This window comes from Falco punctatus, assembly GCF_963210335.1.
Source record: "Falco punctatus genome assembly, chromosome: 6".
Classification (NCBI taxonomy): domain Eukaryota; kingdom Metazoa; phylum Chordata; class Aves; order Falconiformes; family Falconidae; genus Falco; species Falco punctatus.
This window is the reverse complement of record NC_137585.1, coordinates 21,164,543-21,188,263: the sequence shown is the minus strand read 5'-3', so window position 1 is coordinate 21,188,263 and position 23,721 is coordinate 21,164,543. Positions and strand designations below refer to the sequence as shown.

The 23,721-nt window shown below is 40.3% G+C and overlaps 1 protein-coding gene across 1 annotated transcript; it reads right to left on the bottom strand.

Annotated features, from left to right (window-relative positions):
- Positions 1-14,536: 14,536 nt before the first annotated feature.
- On the bottom strand, positions 14,537-23,192 carry RERGL (RERG like). Its single transcript, XM_080391787.1, has 5 exons — positions 22,992-23,192; positions 22,796-22,852; positions 20,463-20,536; positions 17,704-17,852; positions 14,537-16,685 (listed from the first exon to the last, which is right to left on the bottom strand). Exons 1-5 carry the CDS (start codon positions 23,041-23,043, stop codon positions 16,403-16,405), a joined length of 615 nt encoding a protein of 204 aa, XP_080247913.1. The 5' UTR covers positions 23,044-23,192; the 3' UTR covers positions 14,537-16,402.
- Positions 23,193-23,721: the final 529 nt, after the last annotated feature.

Sequence of the window (23,721 nt, the reverse complement as noted above, 5' to 3'; positions counted from 1 at the left end):
TAATTTGTTTACTTCTCTGAGGAGATTATGGGTTGAGCTGTTGGGCTGAGTATTAACAGTTTCCAAGTTCTCATGGGAAGTCTAAATTGTTACAAACTGGCAACCAGAAGTGACAGAGCTGGCACATCGTACCAGCCCACAGGAGTCCGCCCATCTTCCTTCCTGTAAGAGTCGTATCTGCATTTAATCAGTCAGAAAAATATCCTGCCACATTACATGACACAACTGGTGTTCTTTGCTGACAAATAAAATAACTCAGAAGAAAATAGTGGGACTGTGTGGATAGTTGGCAAGTGAACTTATGAAAGCATGACAAGTTTTAGATTAGAATTTCATATATGACACTGAGCTGTATTTTTCTAAACTTACTGGGGATAATGAGTATGCAGTTTGAGACAGATTTTCAGAGGACAGGTGTTTGGTATTTTGGCAAATCAAGTCTCCTGAAAGCTGTAGCAAGCCATATATCAGCCTGCTTCCACTCCCCCTCCCAAAAAAAGCAAACACATGGAAGTTGTATCACCAGCTTTCTGAAGATCTGAGTTACTAACTAGGTATAATTGGTGGTGGCTACTTTTTATGTCTTTTTATGATTGATAGCTGTATTTGGGATGGGAGAAGAAAAACTACCTGAAAAAAAGCTGTAAATCTAAATCTGTTTTACAAATATAACAGATTGCTGCAGATCAGAAAATGGACATGGACTCACACTTGTAAGTATGGCATGTTGATAATTTGAGGTGATTGATGTTTGGGTATGGATTGGAAAATATGGCTTGGGAAAAGTTGTATCTTTCTCATTAACTAAGCATTGTCAGTTTCCTGGAAGCTGTATGCAGTCAATGCTGATGATAATACTGTCCCTAACCCCACACACAAAAAAACCCTAAAAAGCAAGATGCCACATGATCTTAGCCATATAATCTACTCACAGTTTCTGTTTCAATTATATATAACTTTCTACAGGCAGGAACTTTAAAGATAAGCTCTTGCTAAAGAAAAAGCAACCAACCAAAATACTACTATAAATTTTCTCATCTAGTGACCTTATCAGCATATGGAATTCATAGTTTTGGATAAAGTAAGATTCTTCCCTGTGGAGGGAGATTGTCCACCAAAAAATCTAGGGACACTGTCACTATAATTAAATTTCCAAAAGAGATCTAGAATGGTCCCTGTGTCATGTCTTGAGTTTTTCTACATAGGGTTAATTCCTAAATTTATTAATAACTTGGGATTTATAATTGTATGCATGTTGTATGAGACAGGTTGGGTGCCTGCCTTTTGCAAGGTGCTCTGTACCCAATATCCATCCAAAGTCAGTAGGAAGCTGCAAGGGCTTTAGAGCACCTCTGCATTCTGGCCATTTAAGCATTAATGGATTTGAGGAATTAAACAGCATCAAGCATAGCAAATATTGACCTCTCCTCAGAAAATATTTACCATCTCATTTATTGTTGTATGTCCCCTGCACTAGAATGATATGTTGACATTAGCAGCTATGATTTGCTAGGTTCACTAATGTTCTAAATTGACAAACTCAGCTATTTACTTAAAGGCCCCTTGGATTGATATCTGGATGCTTTATTCGTTGTAAAGGCATCTGTTCCATGTTAAAATGTCACTTTGGTTTTAGGTATTTCTAGCTTTATAGCGTAATTCTGAGCCTCATTTATTTTATATTAACAACTTGCCAATTTTGTGAGTAATAATATGGCAAGTGTTCGTATACATGAAATACGTTGTAAGCTGAACATTTCCAAGCCTTGTTTAAAGAAACATTTGAAGTAGCACACAAATTTTACAAGCTGGGAAACTGAGGCATACAGCTGTAAGGGGTTCACTGTAATAGGTTTATTAGCAGGTAATCCCCTATTTCGTAAAAGGCTTAAGACCTTAGTCACTTGAAAACTGGGGTGTTGGGCTTACGTGTAGTCAGGAGTTCTGAAACACTTATTTTCTGTATAGAATCTGTGTTTCCTGGTTTCCAGAACTTGGATCTACGGTCTTAACAGCTAGTGTGTATTTTCCATGTCTCTTTCCCCATTGCTAGAGCTCCTAAGTATTTCTTCTGTAGAATAGTCATAAAGTAGAAAAAAAATCTTCCTGTTGTAACTCTTGGTTCTGCGAGAGCCATTCTGTGTTTGAAATTAGGATAAGTACTGGGTCCATCATTTAACACTCTCATGTTGTATTTTGGCTTACCATTACCCATCCATGACACTCTGAGCAATCTGGAAGAAAGAATTAGGAAGAAGAGAAAGGGTCAGCTGACAGAACCTGATCAGGCCAATTACACATTCCCTTGCTGTGATTAGGAATAAAACGTAGCACAACCGCCACATCTATCCTGCACTCTCAGGCTATCCAGCTTTAAAAGTGTGTCACTTAAGCTCAGACTATAGAAACACAAGAAGTGGTCAAGATGTCATTCATAAAATGTTTTATGATTTGATTCATAAAGATTGTCTGATAAAAATACAAGGTTTAGCACAGGCATTTACAATGAAGAAAATATTTAGATTTCTCTTCTGTTTCTGTCCCAAAGCCCTGAACAGAAAAAGGATTCTTCCCTTAAACCTCTCCCCAGCTTCCTGGAAAACACCTGTTTTCCTCTTTAAATAAGAGCTGTGGAAAGGGTGTTGAAGGGATTCACAAAGACAGAGCCAAGCACAAGTTGGTACACAGTGTAATTATGGAGAGCACATGTTTTAATGGTGATAGCCTATTAAGTTTTATAATCTGAAATCAGTGACATTTGCAATAATTATTATTAATAGCCCAGATTCTTACTAGTCATATTTAAGTGGACCTTTATGGCTTAACTAACTAAAGTAATCAGCTTCCAATGGTGTATTATATTAGCCTAAATCATAGAACAGTTGTGTTTTAAGATGTGCATTCAGTAGCTCTCTCTAACTACTTATTATGCTGTAAATAAGGTAAAAATAACTCTTAACACTGTTTACCCTAAATTGCTCAGAGGTCACTAATGGAAAGCCCCACTGAAACCCAGATACAGTTTTCCATAAAGTAGAAGGAAAGACTGTTGCTGTTTATGACCTTCATTGAACCTGAGATTATGCGAGCTGATGCACAGCACCTTGATCCCAGTCAAGTGATTCCAGCACCTTGGGATCAGTTCTTTCACCACCTAAACCTTGCATAACACATTCTCTGAATATTGTGCCACCACTAATTTCTTTACTGCTGACACTTTTGCTAGGAAGACTGCTGCTAGTCGTCTGAGAGAAAATAAATGAGATTCAAAGCAACAACAATGCAGGTGAAGAAAAGCTTATGAAAAATGAGTACGGCAAAGGAGAATTTGGAAGACTCCTCTCAGAAATGTGTGGTGGGTGGAAGTGCCTGCCTGCACCCTAGTCACAGCTGCTGGGGTCTTCAGAACTGTGTGTAGTTTTAAATTGTCTGAGGATACTGCAAAAGCTCTTTTGATGCCGCAAAGGCTCATATGCATTAGGGAGCTACTGGGAACAGTTTTTCTGAATAGAAAGGTGACACTTTCAGAGTCTTCTTTTTTTCTTTTTAAACTGTAGTCATACTTTTATCAAAGGCTTTCCTTACAAACTGTTTTATTTCTTAATATAGACAGCATTAGCTGGTCTCTTAAAATAGTTTAAATGCTAAATTCAGAGTTAAAAGTTTTCTATTCTTGGGTTTTGGTTTTTTTGTTGTTGTTGGTGGTGGTGGTGTTTGGGGTTTTTTAAGGACATACAACATCCAGAATGCTTTTCCTAAATCTGTTTCTGGGTTTGATGTAAGCAGAGAATATCATTTTAAAGAGATGGATTAGAACCCTTGTAACAATAAGTTAAATAATTCTTAAGAGGTGAGAAACTAATTGACTCTTCAAAGCCACTTTTCTCAAAGAAGTTAACAACCAGAGGATGCATGAAAACAGCTTATTTTTTTCTTCACCTTTACTAACATGGCATCTCTTTCTGTTTAACTTACCTGTGTGTTTGGTACCTATTTTAAGTGAATTAAAGATGAGCAATTCACAGAAGTAACGGATATTCTGTCAGGCGATTACCACTTGTTTTCTCAGCATGTTCTGCAGATCCATCTAAAGAATGGATCCTGTCATTGCGAAAATCAATTGGTGTTCAAGGTGGTCAGCATTTACTGACACAGATAGTTAGCACTATAGAAAATATAGAGTGTAAAGGAGACACTCAAAATATGTTTTTGTCGGTCTATATTTGGGTCTGTTAAATGGTGCTTTGTGTTATAGGCTGTTGGTGAATGTCAAGATTTGCATTTGTTCTAGATATTGCATGCTACAATGCCTGTTAGTAGCTGTGTACCTGGCATGTCTGTCAATTTTGTGTCTTGACTTCTGGGTATGCTACAAAAATATGCTGTATACCAAATGTAAGTGGAGTGGGACAAGACTATGTTTGGAAGACAAATGTCAGAGCTGTGTGAAGGCAGAGTTGGCAGAGTTATCCTATCACAATAATATTTGAATATCGTGTAATAATTTATATTTTAGCTATTCTTGTTTTTGTACTTGTTAAGACATACTCATTTAGATGATTTTTATCTGGTTGTTTTAGCTTTCATTAACAGTATGCTGAAATTCTTTATAAATACTTGCAACAGGATATTGCAAAGAAGGAGAAGTTTGTAGCCGTCATATGACCAGACATACCTAAATGAATATTCTTAAGGACTTGTCAGTAATTGTCTGTATTGTCCAACCAGGTGGTCCACAGAAGGTATCCTTCTAGCTCACTGGCTTTCTTTTAGACAGGCAGAAATTTCGCAGTAACTCAGAGCTCAGAAGCGATGCTATCTCCACTGCAGCTCTGAGAGGTGAGCAAAGGAAGAATGTATGTAACAGAATCATATGGTTGGACAGGATAGCCAGAAGTCATCTACTCCAATCCCTGCTCCAATCAAGGCTAACTTTAGAGTTAGGTCAAGTTGCTTAGAATATTTTACAGTCAAGATTTTAACATCTCCAAGGACAGAGGTTCCACAACCTTTTGGGAAACTTGTTTCAATACTTAACCACTCTCATTGTTAATTTATTTCTTTACAAGCAGTCAAAATTTCCCTTACTGCCACTTACATCTGTTGACCCATGTCCTTTTTCTGTGCACATCTAAGAAGAGGCTAGTTCTGCATTCTCTATAGCCCCCTTGCAGGTAGCTGAAATAGGCAATTCAATCCCACCTTCACCTTCTCTTCTCCAGGCTAAACAACCCCATTTCCTTCAGCCTCTGCTCACACATCATGTGCTCTAGCCCCTTAACCATCTTCATAGCCCTGTGTTGAACTAACTCCAGCCTGTTTCTTTTCTAGTGGAGGAACAGAAACTGCACAATCTTCCAGAAGCAGACACATACGTGCCAAGTAAAGGGCAATCTGCTTTCTCATTGATCTGTTGGCTGCGTTGTTACTAACGCGGTCCAGGATGCAGTTTGCCTTCATAGTGACAAAAGCACACTGCTGACTCATGTCCAACTTGTCCACTAGGGCCACCAACTCCTTTTGTGCAGAATTGCCCTCTCGCCTGCTCAGTCACCAGCCCATACTGTTATATGGAGCTATTGCATCCTAGTTACAGGACTCCAAATTTATTTTGCTGTACTTCGTGAGTCTCCATGTTAGCCCAGTCCCCCAGGTTGTCTCTGTCTCTTTCCAGGGGTCTCTCTGAATGGCAGCCTCACAGTGTCTCAACCTTTGCCCCCCACTTGGTGTCATTCATAAATTTGCTGAGGGGGGGTTCTCTTCTTTTGCAGGGTCTGTCAATGAAGATGCGAGACAGTGTCAGTCCCAGTATCAGCCCCTGACAAATGCCCATAAAAACCAGACACAGTTAGACATTGAATCGCTGAGCACTATCCTTTGAGCCTGGCTATCCATCCAGTTTTCCATAGTCCTCCTGTTTAGACCATCTCTTGAATGTGCTTTTGACTGTGTCAAAAGCCTTGCATAATTCAAGGTAAATTACATCCACTGCTCTGCCTGCATCCACATAGATACCAGTTTTATCATAGAAAGTGATCGTGTTGGTCATGAACAATTTTTTCTTTTGTAAATATGTAGTGGCTGTTCCTGGTCGTGTTCTTATCCTTTATGGATCTGGAAATGGCTTCTAGGGAGGCTTGCTACATAATCTTTATAGGGACTGAGGTGAGGGTGACCACCTCAGCCAGGTGTCCACCTCCCTGGTACAGCTTTTACTGAGGACCAGCTGGGACTTGGAGGAAGGAGGGTTGGAATCTTAAAAGAGAACCTTGCGGCTGTAGAGGCTTTACCATAATACAAGAAATACAAAAGCACATGCAGTTAGCTAAGCTGGGTTCAAGTGTGCAGTTTCCTCATCAGTGAAGGAAATAGTTGAGATACACCCTACATATGAAGTCAACTTCAGATAGTCATTTCAAATTGAAAAAGAAATATTCTTCAGGTTTACAGTCCATCTGATTCCTTTGATCGCCTCTTTTCATGTACCTAGGGTGAAAATGGAAAATCTTGGGCATCAAGAATTGCAGGTTCAGTTCCTAACTTGGCTTTCCTTGCTTAGAGAAGCACCTGTATAAAATCGAGATTGTTTTGTGACAGTGAAATGGGGGAAACCTGAAAATTTTGATACTGGATAGCTGGAAGAATTGCCATCAACAACTGGTTATTTCAGTAGATTATTTTTTTTTTCATTGCTAAAACTATTACTGATTTCTGCTTGTTCCCACACCCCCCCACCACCACTTTGGAAAGTACAAAGCCCTTAAATAATTCCCTTATTCCTCAGAATTGCAGCATATGACTGATAACTGCCTTTAGAACTCCTAATAGCTAAATTACAATTATTATGCAAAGACCTACAATAGACAGTTATATGGATTGTTAAATGACTTTGCCTTTTTCGCAAACCATAATCATTTTCCTTTATTAGCTGAAGGATTTCATAATTTAAGGAAGATGAGAACCTATAAGTCACACTTTCAAATAAGGAACATGGATATTGCAAACATTAAATTCTCCCATAAAAATGTTAAGGCATCATTAAACTAGGATCAGATTAATACAATTCAGTCAACTCTAGATAGATATCTCCTGTAATAGGCTGAAACAATACCTAGTGATATAGGATGTATAAGATTTTACTACAACCAATTTATAAACCTATAAAACATACAGGTATCACTCAAAGCCAGCATTAATTTTGCATGCCTTGTATTAAATCAAGTGAGTTTGGTAAGGAAAAATATTCCCCTCCCTTAGTGTATCTCCCTTTCTATTGTTAGCTGCTATCATAACATCTTACTTCTACCGTAAGTCAGATGAGAGATGCCTTCTGGTAGAGGTTGACCTGAGAATCTGTGCTTGATTTATCCATCTGTTTAGGTGTCTGAAAGATTTTAAAATGAATTTTCAGGGCATAATTTAGTTCTCACTTGTACCACTGTAAATCTGGAGTCATTCTGTGTTTGTTCCAGAATAACAGCAAGCAGGGTTTGACCCTGAGTTTAGTCAAATTAAAAACAAAGGCTTGCAAAATCTCTTCTACTCAGCTGAGCAAAGGAAGGGAGATAGTTGGGGGAAATTAAGGTTTAGACTAAAGACTCTGTGCGTGTTCCTTCCAAAGGTATGAGGTAGCTCTATGGATCTGGAGAAAGCAATTTCAGAAAAATGAGGTGGAATCAATGAGACAAGTGCTTTAGTTACCAGCGTGCCTTTGAATGCACACCTGCTGTGAAGAGTACAGCTGACATTGGACTTGACTGCTTCTAATTCCTAACCTGCTCATTCAAATTTAGCTTGGATCAGTTTTCACGTGATTCTCAGCAAGGCCCATGTGGAATATGTCTGTACTACTTGGGTGGTAATGCTGGCCCAAAGCATTGCCTGGTAAGCAATCAGTGACCAAATTGGTTTGGTGCAAAACCAATCCTTTAATTTGGGGTAACAGGAAGAAAAAATACTGGTTAATAGCAGGGGAGGGTGTTGTTGGCTATGGTGTCCTCTTATGAACAATCTTTGGAACTTCTTTTAGGGCAGCATCTCTCATTCTTCATGTAGGCACACATACTCTGCGGCCAAAATGGAAATGCAGGAGTTCCAATACATGGTCTATGTTTTCTATTTGTCCTGTGACTTATGTCTGACAACTGCTAGCATACATATTTAAAGTGTTGTACATATGGCCCAATTTTGACCTCTGTTCCATACCTGTATTTGAACATGTTAGCATGGATTTCCAGAAACAGAGCAGATTTATCTCATGTATTTGTGTGTGCATATGGAAAGAGAAGTGAAGAAGTGAGGGGAATGTTTCTCCCACACACCCCACTTCCCCAGACATGTTGTCAGTGCGTTATGTTAAAAATAGATCAGGGTGTGAAAATAAGCTGTACTATATATGTTCTATGTATTAGTAACCAGAGTGTACATACCTTCTTCTACTAAATTCATCACAGTAAGATCCAGAGGTTGAACCTAGACTTAGAAGGAAACAACAGAAAAGGAAAAAGAGTAATTTGTTAAGCTGAGCACAGCTGGTGTGGCTCTTAGGAAACTTACAGCAGCAGTACAGACAGAATCTCTTCAGAGGCACTGTTCAATGGCTAGATGGAAAAAAAAATTAGTTAAATCAGTTCTGTGAAGCCAGACTGGACCGTGTAGGACAGAGAAACTTGTATATACTGGCCTCTTTAACACAGGCTAAACTGCATGCACCCTGTATGCTGAGAGACAGGAACGCTTACAGGCACAATAGTATTTGTTTGTAAATCTGTGTTCATGATCAAAAATGCAAGAGCACAGGAAATTTCAAACATTGTAAAAGATGAGTATAGATTAGTTCCTTTGTACAGTTTTACCATTTGTGTCTAATAAAAGTTGTGTGATTTAGATTGGTATTTGCAGTATTCCCCAAGGTCTTTGTAGGACAGATCCTAGACTACCCCACTCATTGAATCGTCTAATGCAATTGAATTCTGAGTGACAGTCAAAATTATACATAGTTAGTAAAAAGTGTTGTTGTATTTAATCATATAATTGTGCATCCATTTAGATCAGCCCAGCAATCATAAGAACCCTTATACACAAGTAGCTTTACCTATGTGACTTGTCGTTAGTAAGTAGGAAAGCTCACTCAGAGGGTATTCTCATGCAGAGTATTTGAAGCTAGCTATATGCCAGCAAAACACATTTCAAATAATTCATTCTTGTGGATGAGGACTGTGTTTGAATTAGGGTTTTTGCATGCAGCCATCTTGTTGCAAAGTAAAGATGCTATCCTGATTATATCTCACATGGAAGAAACTATGAAGCAATTTCTGCTATACTTTACCAATTTAACTGTATAAGGAGGAAAAAAAGCATAAAATAATATTTCAGCCTAGATTCCAGCCTAGACACCTGTTGAAGCTTTCCTGAACTTCCCTGTCAGTATATTCTCCCATTAACAACTTCTGAACCTGTTTAGTAAATATCATCCAAATTTGATAGAGGAAATAAAGTTTCAAAATGTATTATCTTCCCCTAAGATTAATTGAAAACAAAAGTCTCAGGCTATAATGCGGATACCCAGATTAGTGCTGTCAGTGAGGAAAAGGCATTTACAATTCAGCTGCTGCATATACTCTACAGCAGCAGCCATCTGGTCCATCAGCACCATGCATAGTTCTGGGCTTGTAGTGCTGTAATAGCTGGAGATTGGTGAGAATCACTGATGAGTGATGAGGAACTGGTGCGATTGTGGCCTCACATCAGTGGTCTAAAGGAAATACCTCACTGAACAACTTTGTTGTTTAAACTTTGTGTTTAATGAAATATTTTAAGATTAGAGCCACTTGGTGCAAAATCCCCCAGTTGCAAAGAGGAGGACATCCAATGGCGAATCAAGGCATAAGTGAGGCGGAGATTTTACGCTGTCCATTTGCAAGTAATGAGCTTGGTTCATTCCATATGGCTGGTAATTGCTATCAGAATAAGTCACGAAGTGAGCTAATATCTTTGCTCACACACAAATTGTTGAAACATATTTTCCAAGTCAGAAAACAACTGATTAGTTGAATCACTAGCTTGGGAGTTGAGAGACCTGATTTAACTTTCTGCTCCACCTTAGGCTTTTGGAGTTGCCATATGCAGGCATTTAAAATACAGCTTTGCTGCAGACTGTGGTGAAGCATCAAGGTCTGCTAGTTAGTTTTTAATGAGCTAGGTTGGAAGCAGTCTGTGGCAGTACTCAGTTAACTTATCTTCAGCTTCATTTTCAGTTCATCCATTAATTTAACATGTGGCAGTTGGATTTCAGGGTGTTTCATGAAGTTCAGCAGGGATCAAATATAATCCAGCACCCTGATCAATCATATGAAATAAATTTAGCATTAAATGACCCAATGGTCATCTCAAGTTAGATGTTAATTGTCTATCCGTAGGGACTCAATTGACTTCATAAAATAGGACAGATGGGCTCTGTAGTGCTGAAGATGAAGGGCAAAATAGCTAGCAAAGATCCCCAAGAGGCCATATTTGGAACATGATTCATCTCACCTAACTTTAAAGATCCCCAACCCTAATTACCTTTATAGTTGGTGGAGTGTTTAATGCTTTTTGGAGAGTGATTCATTTACCTTATTTGAAGCATCACCTTGATGAGATAAATTGTTTGGTAGAAAGGCACCTAGCTGAGATGGGAATCTAGAAGTGGCCCTCTGTTGGGCCAGGTGAATCCAACCTTGGAGCCTTTGCAGTAAGTGACCTTGATTATTTAAAGATTGGAGTAGTATATCTGTACTACAGCTTGTAAATATGAGAATAAACACGCTTTCTTTACTCTGCCTTAGCTCCCTGCCACGTGTCTCTGTCATGCTCTGGGGATAATACCTTTAGGAAGCTGTAGAAAGACAAGGTGGAGGTCAGACCTCTTATCAGACCAAAAACTGTAGCTGGGAAAATAATAGAGGCTTTCAAGCCCTTCTTGAGGATATTAATATGCATGGACAGTATGTTAACAGGAAACCTTTCAGCATCTTAGATGAGATAGCTGAACTTTATTTCAGTTAAACAGCTGAGCTCAGAAGTGACAGTCGTGAGAAAAACCTTATCAACATTTGCAGTTTTACTAGTAAGGGTACTGTCAAATGAAGCCTTAGAAATGTCATATGGTTAAGCTCAGCATAGTCGATAGCAGAATTTTATAGTATTGGAAGGCAGGAGGGGTTTTACTTGTAGTTTGCGATCGGCATTCTTGGGTTTATTAGCACTGATGTTTCAACCTGAGGAGCAACTAAAAGGCTTTATCGCTCACCGAGGAGGGTGAAGTGCGAGCAAAAGGCCACGAGAGGGAGCTCTTGGAAGCAGTAAAGCCGTCGGGTTTCTCCGCATCAAGCAGCAGGTTCCCTTTAAAAGGCACTCAGCAAAGGTGTTAAACTTTCAGAGGCCCACGGCATCGGTAAAATAAAGTTTGTTTTTTTTTGTGACGGAACTCTCCTGGAAAGTTAGAAATCGACTTGCAGAAAAAAAACCCAAACAAACAAACAAAAAAACCCCCTGACAACCAAAACCCATATGAAGCCACTTTGAAAAGATGTGCCTATTAAAAATGACATCTTCACTAGATACCACAATGCCTATAATTTAAAGGTCAAATGTTTTAATTTCTGATTCTTTTATATTTATTTCAAGTAGAAAAATACATTATGTTACATAGATATGATGTCATTTTGCTGGTAATATGAACATAGGAGTGTACAAGGGGTCAGACCTGCTCAGAACATTTAGCTCAAGCCACATGGTAACAGTGTCATTCTCCACTTGTCATACTTGTAGTACATTTCTCTGTACTGTTAGAAGCCTCCACTGGAAAAACTCTGGATATTTTACAGAGTTAAGCAGGAATTAAACACATATCTGAACTCCTAGCCAGTCTTAAAAAATGAATGTAGCAGTAGATGGCTCGTCATGTCAAATACATAGGACTAAATCTGGATGTTAATTTTGTAAGCAGAGGGATTCAATTTACTCTGTAAAACAATTAAAAGAAGACAGAAACTTACAATCTGTTTCTTGAAAAGAGTAATGTCTATTTTAAAATAACTTTCTACCCAGAGCAGCCTACCTGTCTCACATGATATCAATTGTGTGTGTGCCGGGGGGGAAACACAACTGAAAAAAAAACCACAAAACCCCAAACCAAAACCAACTTAGGCATTTACAGCACTGCTTCTTTATGGAAAAATCAAATTCAGGTTTTAAAACAACAGAAGTTGACAGCTAGGTGTCCAGATCCACATTTAGGCATTTTTTGCCGAAGGTTTTGCTTTTCAAACTGACACCTCAGTTTAGTTTCCCCCTTTTTTTATTCCCCATGGGCAAGTTAAGGCTACAAAGAGGCCTGTGTTCCTGTGACCAGGTTTGAGGAGGTAGAGGGTGCATTTTTTTAAATATAGAGTACATTTTAAGATTACTCTGGATTATTCTATTGGTCTGGTAGTCTGTCTCTTTTTTGAAAAAATGGTTCTTTAGTATGTTTTTTTTTAGTATTTCTTGTTTCAGAGCAAACAGGCAAGGATTCCTTTCAAGCACATTAATCAGAGCTGAAGTTTGTTCCTCTTACCCATAAGCAAAGCAGACCTGTATGAAAACTTCATTAACCTAAAGCACCTACTCCAACAGGCAGGATGAAAAATTAGCATATTTGTGGATACTTACTGCAGTTTAGTTTTGCTTTGAGTGGCATTCATAACCTTTTCTTTACAGTGTACCCTCTGACAACACCACTGAGTGATCTGGATCTAGCCGTCAGTGAGAACATCGTACCTCTCCAGGCCAATAGCCACAGCATCCATCCCTCTCTCTGCTTCCTAGACAGACAGAATGTCAGTATCAGACACCTTCAAATACCTGCTGGCATACCATCTTCAAAGCAGTGTAGTCAGATAGGTAGAAAGGAAAGCAACAAGACTGTCCCCACATAACTCAAAAGGTCTTGGCGCTTCAATGTTCACTCTTCCATTGCTTCAGAAATCGCTTTTAGCAACGGGCTAAAAAGAACTATGGTAGTTACTTTTGTCTTCAGAGTATAGTGCAGCATCAAAACCTCTGATCCACCTTTTTTATTGCTATCCTGATTTAAATATATTAGAAAGAAACAGCACGTTTGGTTGATTTTCTCAATACTGCACTTAATTATTCCTTCTTGCAGAAGTATCATGCTTTTAAGTTTTCCTGTGACGTTTCCCCCTCTGCCCTGTTGTGAATGTGACTATAGTGGGATTTACAGAAAGAAAGAGTTTAATGCATACAGACATGACATCAGGAAAAGGAGCTGAGGTTGTGTTTGTCTTGATTGTTTATTTCAAAAGTATAGTGAGAAAGATTCAAAACCACCTGACTGCTTTCTGAAAGATAGCATTTTGGAGCCAGGGGCTATTACCTTTATACTTCAGTAGAATCTCTTTGCTTTTATGTCACTGTTTCTAAAGTAAAAACAGGTTGAAGACAGGGAGAAAGAGCATAAATTCTGAGTGCCTTTGCCAGGCAAAATTTTGCTGAAACTAGAGTTCATATAAACAGGAACTTCCAGATAATGACAGCAAGAAACTTTTAACTCTGGTTTGGCAATTTCACAGTCTTCTGGTGGGAAAGGATGGGGCTGTATGCTGAAGCCATCTGTGGCAATACAAATAGCTCGATTTCCACTCTCTTCAAGGAGTCTGCTCTAGGTGATGTCGCTGTCAAGGGTGAGCATCAAACATCAGTTACATCATTTACTGTGTTATGCGAGCAGGGTTTTGCATTTTCAAATGTGGCAGAGCCAGTAACTTATTGCCTTCATGTTAAAACTCCAAGAACACTAAGTAATTTTATTTTCCTTTAAAAGGCCTTCACTTTTGTAAAAAAAAATAAATACTAGTGGAGGACATGTATCTGCCTTACTGCTTTAAAATTTAATTCCTTCCCAAATTCTGCACTCTTGTTATCTGTACTTACCAACAATAACAGACAAGTGAAATCCAGATCCTAAGAACATTAAATTACATCTGTACTGGGTGCTTTAGTATGCTTAAGTTTAAATGCATCCTGCAGCTGGTTCAGCTGTTTTTCAGGTGAGTGCAACCTAGCACATGGGCCAGAAGACAGCCACTCTGTGTTCTAACACTTCCCCCATCTGACAAAAAGGGAAGGAAATATGTGGGGTATACTGCTATCTGGAGGACCACATTCCCATTAATACAAGCAAATCAAAGCTAATTAGCTTCCTTGTGGCTGTCAACAATTTGTTAAAGGATAACAATTTTTTTTTTAATAGTTCTCTACTGTCCACTGCAGAAAGGTACATGAAGGCTTCTTCATTGTGGACAGGAAACAGCTAGCAGCTCTCTCTTGTGCAAGTGTCTGATTCTCAGATTTACTTTTTCTGATTTGAATTCCAGATCTGCATGGTGCTTCACTTTCATGGTAGTCAAGAAGTCTGTAGCTTTATACCACAGTAAAGTTACAAACAAACAAACAAAAAAAAAACCCACCAAACAAAAAACCCCACATTAATACATCCATCTTGTATCCAGTTTATTTAATACCATAGCAGTGAATACAGGTAAGAAGTTCTTGAATCTGGCAGTGCTAGAGCTGGCGAGATACAGCTACCTGACAGATTGACAGTCTATTAGTAGTTCTGGAATTCCGTGTGTGCTGGAAAGCTGAAGGGTGTACATGAGCGGTCTTCAAGTTCAGCCTCATAGACATTGACAATACAGTTAAATACACTAATCCTGATAGGGCAGAGCAGCATCTGCATAGGAATAAACCAACACTGTGCCTGTCAACACTGAGAACTAATTCCAATATTTGTATTCTTAAAACAAGTGAAATAAACAGTAGCTTTTCCTTTAAAAAGATCTTTGGTCAACACTTATTAAAATGTGCTTTAGTTTTGTTTTACAACAGTAATGCTAAGATTATATAGCTTTTTTATATTGGTGGGGTGGACATTTGAAAATCAGTATTCTGCTGTGACTGATAAAGCAGTCTTACTAGTTTCAATGCAGGTAAAATTTCAGAGCTGAGGTAGGCTTCAACTCAGCAACTTATAAAGACTGGATCTCAGCTGTCCTCTGAAATGGGTAGGAGGCACTAATTTATTTTCAGATCAGTCCGCTTTCATAATTTCTGTATTAGCACAGCACTTTCAAACACACCAGGCTAAGTCCTTATTTAGTTGTCTACAGTAAGAGCTCTGAATGTCAACTGACAACATATTTAGACCCATTTGATGTTTAATATCCACATTTGAAAAGTGTTAAATAACATTCCTTAGCACTCTCTCAAGTAGTATCTCAATACCATAGTAACGACTAGTTGTAAGTACATGGGTCCTTAGGAAAAACACTCTATGCAAAGCTAGGAGCACAGGTCTTACCAGCAGGCTGACCTTTAAATCCAGGCAGACATCCTAAAGAATTTGTGCTTTTTACCAGTCCATGTGCTTTTCAAGCTCCCACTCCCATCTAAAATTGAACAGGCACATCTACCTTACAGGTAAGGAAACTTTGTTACAGCCGGTGAAAATGCTCTGTGAAAAGGATCAGCCCAAGATGTTGCTCTGGCCTTACAGCCGCGCTAGCTTTAACATTATTTCACTAAGCAATGACCTTGCCAAACTCGTCCAATGCTCACTGATTAACATTTCAGTTCCCACTTCCCTCAACCCTCTCTACTTTCTTTCATCACTCAAAAAAAGAAAAAAATCAATACTGAAACAGGAGACAATACTGCTTTGTTTATCTGCTTCTGTACTTCTGGTGCCTCTGCAAGGCAGCTTTGCAGATAAATACCTTTTGTAGATTTGGTGTCTAAGCATTTAATTCATATGAATTTCAGCAGGTGTTAGGCACCTTTAGGCACATGAGGATCTGAGCCATCCTTCCTTGAGTTAAATACAAATACATTATCACACAAAGCAGCAGTATTTTGCTTTTCTTTAGTGCAAGAAGTGTTCCTGCACAAAAGCCACAGCTACTTCTCAGACTTCTGAAGTAAGACTTTGGCCAGCAAGCCTGTTTACTGGAAATAACTGTTTATACTTCAGCTGCATCTTGAAGCTCTATGCAAGATCATGCTGGTGTTGAAGAAATACCAACTAAAACTCTCCTCTGAAGAACTTATGAGATAAAGAGTGAGAGGAGCAGCTTAGAGTTTAAGTGACATAGCCCTAACACAGTAAATCTGTAGTAGAACTGGAAATAGAAGGTCATGTCTTCTAGGTCTAGGCCCTGTCCACTTGACCATACTATCTCCTGCCTTTGGTTTCTACTTAGTCCTCCAGACATTGACCTTTGGAGGAAATTGACTGAATCCCAAGAGCTGCCTGTGCTCCATTATTTCAGCTTGTTGTTCCTACTTCAAAACTAACCATCTTTTACACAGATTTCCTTCTCTTTCCAAACACATTGTTGATTAACTTGGCCATTGACTTTGATCCACTTGGTCGTCTCTTTTCCTTCACTTTGAAATTGGAGGTGATATTCCTTAGGACTTTCATGAACATTGCCACAACTTCCTGATAATGTTCTGCTGCAGACAGTTCACAGAATTGGCACTTGTTATCTATTGCCAGCTTCTGTCCTTCGTCCCAGCCAACTTCCCTCATATGGCATAAATCCTGTTTGTTACCAACCAAAAATACTGATGACTCAACCATTCTGAAATCAAAAATATTCCAGTTAGAGAAAAGATAAGTTACAATACTGTGCTATATACAGTGTGTATGAAAAGTATGTACGTTCAGGATAATAGGCATGCAAAAAAAACCAAAACAAACCAACCCCCTGACCTTGCTAGGTAGAGTTACACTTTTCCATTTGCCATAGTCAAACATCAAAGGATTTTCCAGACAACTACTCCCTATCAGTAAGTTTTCATTTTGGTTCCGCTACTCAGTGAATTTATGTATTTTTCATCCACTGCAGTTTTCATACTCTATACTGCTGGGTATATTGTCAGCTCCTGACTTCAGGAAGAAGCAAGCTGATCATTATCTTCATTTGTAGATAAGAGAGTGGAGTCAAAGAGATGCATCAGTGTCTGTGGCTTAATTCAGAAGAAAACACAGGAATTCCAATTCCAAGCTTTTGCTAAAATTACTCCTTCCAGAGAGACCTTAATTAAGAAAGGTCAGCAGTAAAATACACAGAAAAGTGTGGGGGTTTTGTGTTTGGGATTTTTTTCACTCCACTTCTGATACAAGGAAAGGATTTCACTCGCATTTATTTAGAAAGCATCTCAGCTGACTGATGCAGGAATACACACCACAGTTTAGGAAACATTCATGGTACTAGATTCATTTCTTGTGGGAAATGCTTTCTTCAAGCCCCACATTGGTGCATCTCCACTGGTAACAGAGTGGGAAAGTAAAAGCACAGACTGACTATGCCAGCTTTTTACCTGGCATAAATTGCAGCAGACAGATTTATGGCAATTATTTAAATCGTAGTGCTGTAAGAAATAAGAACAAATATCCTGATGTACTTGTCTTTGGATTCGGTGAAATAGATTGCAATTTGCAACACAGTTTACCTTCAGGTACCTTATTGTTAATATTGTCTTACACCACTTGGATGCTGCTGGATTTTAACTGCTACTAGGATGCCTACAGCTCACAGAAACATTCTCAGCTTTTTTGTATATTTGCTAAGGGGAAAAAAAAATAATGCCACTTACTTTTTACAAGCTCCTATGTGAGACTCTCGGATCCTGTACAACAATGCTTTCGCAAATGCAAATGATGCTCTGTCACTGATGTCGTAAACAATGATAAATCCATCAGCCCAGTGAAGTTCACCTGTGAGGGAGAGCTTCCCCCGATGTGGCTGAAAAGTTCAAATTCACATACAAAAATAAAGTTACTGTTGTCACTTCAGAGCATTTTCTTTGTCACTGTGAATGTGAGAATGTTGTATCTTCTATTCCAAAATATATTGATATGTTTACGTACCTGGCATTGAATTCAGATGATTCCTGCTCCAAAAGCCTAATAGATAACCATCACTACAGATTGCACTTTGGATCACTGATGAATTAATTATGAAATATTTACACTTAGTTTAAGCAATAAAATCGCATAACCTGTATAGCCAGTTATTATGCTGAATATTCTGCAGTTACATAAGAATGAAACATACAGGAGCCACCAATATTTGTGCTTTCCTGGTTGTAGCCGTTTTGCATGTTCCTAAACATTCTGACTATAGTAAGCGTAATTCTTTTCTTTTGTTTCTTCATTTGTGTTGTTTCTTCTTTCCATTGTTCAACTCTGAAACAGTATTTACTCACAGGATAACCTTCTAGAGAGCTAGAAAAAAACCCTCCTTTCAATCTGCAGCTGACTTTCATAAAACTAATAACAAGTCCCTCAAGTGATAACGGGCTTATAACAATCCTTGAGTCCCTTCATCCCAAGAAACTTTCACACTTATGATTTCTAGAAAGCAACAGCTGCAAACTGTCCCATTAAGCTAAGGAATGTAACGTAAAAACTATTTTATATTAGCTTATGCCTGCAGATGATTTAGCAGCAGCTAGCAAGACCATGTGTCCCAAGCTAGGTAAAATACTGGGAGCTGACCAAAAAAAGAAAAAATAAACTAAAAAAAATAAAATGCTTTTGCTTTGTGGAAAACCCATCTTGAATAGTAGTTTGAGGACTGTTTTAAGTTGTTCCTCACTAGTTCAGTATTTTGCTACTTGCAATGCAATGTATCATCTCCACTGACATCTCACCCTGGTTGCCTTGATTAGCTCAGCATCAGGGCAGCACTATAGCACCATAAACAGCTGGACTGGGAAGGCTATAACTTACCGTGAGGGATAGTAACTGAATGCTGGCAGCGAAAGGGGATGCATGAAAAAAAAGAAATTAAACAAGTTTCCAGAACCATCTGAAGACTTTAGTATCTTTAATACAACGAGGTTTTAGTGCTGTGGTGACTGTTAAGGGACAGTAAAGGTGACTTGTGTGTGTCACAGCTGTTTCTCAGAACAGGGATCCAACTACTAGAGAGAAACCCCAAAGAGCATAAAGGTTTCAGGAAACAGAAACAAAAATGGAAATGCTTCCTTCCCCAGTCTGGCCTCCTCCTGGGACCTGCTTTTCTTCCCCAGGTCCCATGGGATGCAAGAACTCCATACCCTACCCATCTCTTTCTAGAATCACCAGTTCTATCAGACAAAAAGCAGTATCAGCACTATGTGCCACCTACTCCTCTGCATGCACCGAGTCAGGAAGAAAGGAGCAAACAGATAAAGTTAGGCCTTGTTCCTAAGAACCGCTACAAGACAGCTCAAAGAGTGCTGGCAAGAGGAGTTGCACTTAACACAGCTGATCTCTGTTTTTAAAAGCAAAAAAGCCCAAACCGTAGCAACAAAAGTCTCTACCCATAACGTAGTCTAATCTGCTTTACCCTAGCTAGCTGCCACTCCCAATGTTTTGAGTATCTTAATAAAAAGCTGTTCAGATGCCACAGGATTTAATATAACAGTAAGTGAAAGCTGTAAGTGGGCTTAGGAAAGGGGTCTGAGATAGGTAGAAGGAAGTCCACAGAACAGTAGCTTCTAACAGATTGTATGGCAAGGAAGGACTCCGTGGCACAGTGGCTATTTCAGCATCCCCATGGCCTTGGGACAAGCAAGGTTGTTGCTTGTCTCTTAGGAAGTCAGATTTGTTTGGTGGTTCATTTCATATGATGACTGGGTTAAGGTTTTCAGTTCTCAAATTTAAGTGTGGGTCAGGCTTTCAGTGCTTCAGCTTTAGCATTACCATTCACCATTCATTATCCTAGTTGGTAAGAGGCAAGATCGCTACCCGAAACAGAACCTTGCGAGCTAATGTGATTAGCCAGACAGACCGACCTAGGTCTGCATGTGTTATACAGTACCTAAGTCCCTCTGTTCCTGTAATAGCAGGAAAGAAATTAATACAAAAAACTCTATTTCAAAGTGGTTTATTGTGATCAAAGTTCAGCTGGCAACATGTACAAGCCTACATTATGCCTTTCCTTGGATCTGTTCTGTGAATGCATGTCTTACTTCCAGGCCTATGTACTTTGACCATTTCTGCAGACATCTAATAAACTGCTTGCTTTAGAAACTAAATCTCATCCATTTAGGGTATTTGAGAAAACTGCATATAATCCTATAACTTACCTCTGTATTTACCTATATAAGGCAGAAGTGGGAAAAAGTTACTTCTGTTAGTAATATTCCAAAATCCATTTACAAAAAAATATAAGCAATGAAGGGCTTCTTTGATGAAATGGTAAAGTACCCAGGAGTTCCGAGCCACAGTAACTATAAAATTTCAGTCTTCTCAAAAAAAACAGCAAGCACAAATTCCCAAAACAGGTAAAAAGCATATAACCTCCCGACCCTTTTTACACAGATAGAACGAAGAGCAGCCTTTTTTTCCCCTCTAAAATTCTTACCTGTGAACAAGGGTCATAAATTTCCAAGTGTATCTGCCTCCCATCCAGGGATAAGTGTTTAGTGTAGATGCATTCTAAAAGATACACAGTATCCAAAGAAAAACAGCATTAGTAAGGGGGAATGGAGGTGAAAAGGCCACAAAGGTGCCTCTGAGACTGGATAATATCAAGAGTCTTTGCAGGATTGTTTGTTTTTTCGGGGGGTGGTGGGGTGGTGGTGGTGGTGGTGGGGTGTATTTCAGTTTTTATGGAAGTCTGCAGGGAGTGGGGTGGGTGTTGAAGGTGGGTTTGTTTTGTTTTGTTGATCTTGGTTGGGGTTTTTTTCCCTTTGGTGGTTTGTTTTGGGTTCAGTTGGTTGTTGTTTCTTTTTGGTATAGGGGTTTTGTTTATTTGTTTAGTTATGGTTTGGCTTTTTTTAAAAAAAAATACATGCTGGAAACAAGTCTATTTCATTTTATAACACCTGGGCTGTCCAACCACTCAGGCTAACCAACACCATTTCACTGTGATGCTCCCATTGAACTATTAGTGCAGTTAATACTTTTAGACCCTAGCTTTCCTCTTCCCAAGTGGAGGCAAAGGAGATGCACAATGCTAGGTTCTAAAATACTTCTGTAGCATCAGTTTGCAGATTTAGGACTCTCCACCAGCGCTAGCAACCCTGAGAACTCTACCGCAGACAGACCATCACTATTATGTTAATCAGCGGGTTGTTCTAAGTGTAACCAACCTGCATTCATGGCACTAGTCATCAACAGGCTGTCTATGATATCATCTGTCAGAGTTACTAAAGTAGAGAGACAAGAACTAATGTTGGCACTACTGAAAATACACTTACATCTGTGTAACATGGGCACAGATAAGGTCTGTGATGTCTGGAACTCAGCATCTTCAGTTCAGCACCATGTTCACCTTAAGTATTCTCCATGTACCTCTGTAAGAGTTCATCATCTGATGAACTACCAATCCAATGTATCTCAGTGTATAAAATCTGCAGCCCTTTAGTGGTTTCCAAAATTAGACAAATTTTTATATAAATACACTGACTCCACTAATAGGGGGATGATATTTATTTTATCACCCATATTCTCACTTTCCTCCCCCTTTCTCCTCTCTAGAAACAGAGCTAAACTTATGTTCCAACAGACATTTGTTAACAAATGAAAATGTTCTGTGGGTCTGACATGCCTTTTCTGAGACTTGCAGTATTGGAGGCTCCGAACAAGCAAACGTGTTTTTAGTTGTAGGTGGGTTAGAACACACATGGAGCACAGGGAGCACTGCGTAACTTACATGTGACGGCTTAAGACCTAGATAAGCCATCTGGGACACAAACTGTCTTTTCAGTCTGTGTTTGTATAGTAACAAGTATTGGTAGAGCATTTATGTACAATTGTAACTTTAGTTTTTGAATATATACAAATGATCTCATTCTATGTAATTCATCTTAGTACTTCTATTTTCTTTTATATTTATGGATCATGGGAAGCTACTCTGGTTTTTGTCAAAAAGCATTTTTGGAAAGAGTCCTTCACTACAGCAGGGAGGTAGATCGCAATCGCCTTTCCTTGTTAAGTTTTGGGACTTTCCATGTCCTGTCAGCTGGAGTGCATGCTTCCAGCTGTTTGTATATCACTTAAATAGTGCTTCTACCCAGGATGTGAAAGTTCAAGTCCTGCTTTGCCATCTTCCAAGATCTTAGAAGTGTCTTAAAGATCAGTGTATTTGTTCTGGCATGAATGAGAAATTCCATCCTCAGCACAGCAAGGCTTTCCACAAAGCTATCAAATCAGTGCATTCCTGCAAAAGCAGGGGGCTTTGCATTATGCTTTGATTAACCAGTAGTGCCTGATAAACAATGTTTCACCCCTCCTCTAGAGCACAGAAGGAAATATTCGATAGAACAGGTATCGAAGTGTTGTTTTGGTTTTTTTTTTTTTTAGTCCGTTTCTTTACTCTCTTTATCTCCTCTCTGATTGAGCTTACTATAATCTACCCGTGCTTCGCACATGCAGCCCGGTTATCTTGGCTTTGAAGGAGTACTTCGCCAGCCGCCGTGCCCGGGTGCTACCGGAGTTTTAAGCGATCTCTGCACAGATACCCGGCTTGCCTTGTGCCGTCTTCAAAGCTCGTACTTAATCAGGAGCTCTGGCTGATAAGCAAGCGGAAACTTACATCTTGCCAAGTTCTGTGCAGCTGCGCTTCTGCCCAATTTCTAGTTCGAAGAAGCGTCCGAAGGGTCGCGCCCCGCGCTCCCCGGCGAACCCGCACCGCACGGCCCCACGGCGAGGCCCCGCACCCCGCTGCCGCCCCCCCGCCCCCGCCGCGCTCACCGGCGCTGGACGCGTACTCTCCGATGAACCGCCTGGTCAGGAACCGCACGGCCAGCGCTGCGGAGGGAAGCAGACGCCACGTTTAGGGGGGTGGGGGGGTCCCGCCGCCCGCCCCGCACCTCCCCCGCCGCCAAACCTACAGTAAAGTCAGGCCGGGGGTCACCGGCGCCGCCCGCCGCGCCCCTCCCCGTCTTACCCGACTTGCCGGCTCCGCTACCGCCCAGCACGGCCAGCTTCACCTCGGTCATGCCGCCGCCAGGCCGCGCCCCGCCGCCTCCAGCTCCTTATAGCCGCCGGGGGCGGGCGCGGCCCCTCCGGCGACACCGCCCCGCAGCCCGCCTCCTGCCCGCGCCCCGCCGGCGGCTTTCCCCGCCCCACCGCGGGGCCGGTAGGCACAGCTGCGCGCGGGGGAGCCGTGGCTTTTCATCCTCTCCGCCAGGCGCTTTCCTCCTCCTCGTCCCCTCCGTCCCCCCGCCTCGTCCCCCACCCGGCAAACTTCCCCCAGGCGGCCCGGCCCGGCCCGGCCCCCCGCAGCGCGGCCGCCAGCCGGCCCCCGCCTCCGCCCCGGGTCCGCAGTGCCAGCGCGGTGAGAAACCAGCGGGGGAAGGGGAAAGAAGAGAGGGAAAATAAAAAGAAAAGAAAGACAGAAGGAAAAGATTCTCCGGCTGGGGTGTGGTGTTTAATTTTGCTGAGTTTGTCTGCGGCCTGTCATCATTTTGTACCAGAAATGTGAAACTGAAGAAACTATTTATTTTTATTATTATTATTTTAATGCTTCTGGGTTTAACTTCCTAAAAATAAGTGTTCTGTGCTTCTCTGGTGTTCTCTGTCCCGGGTTTCAAAACTCTCATCACTCACCAAACCCCTGATCTTGCAAAAACTTGGGTGGGACTTTCGATGCCTGTGAATGTTTGTGTTGAATGTAA

Coding starts and splice junctions, on each gene's coding strand:
- RERGL (XM_080391787.1), bottom strand. CDS start 23,043: ATGACCGAGGTGAAGCTGGCCGTGCTGGGCGGTAGCGGAGCCGGCAAG. Junction 22,853..22,991: donor TAGCGGAGCCGGCAAGTCGG/GTAAGACGGGGA, acceptor TTCCCTCCGCAG/CGCTGGCCGTGCGGTTCCTG. Junction 20,537..22,795: donor AGAGTACGCGTCCAGCGCCG/GTGAGCGCGGCG, acceptor TGTATCTTTTAG/AATGCATCTACACTAAACAC.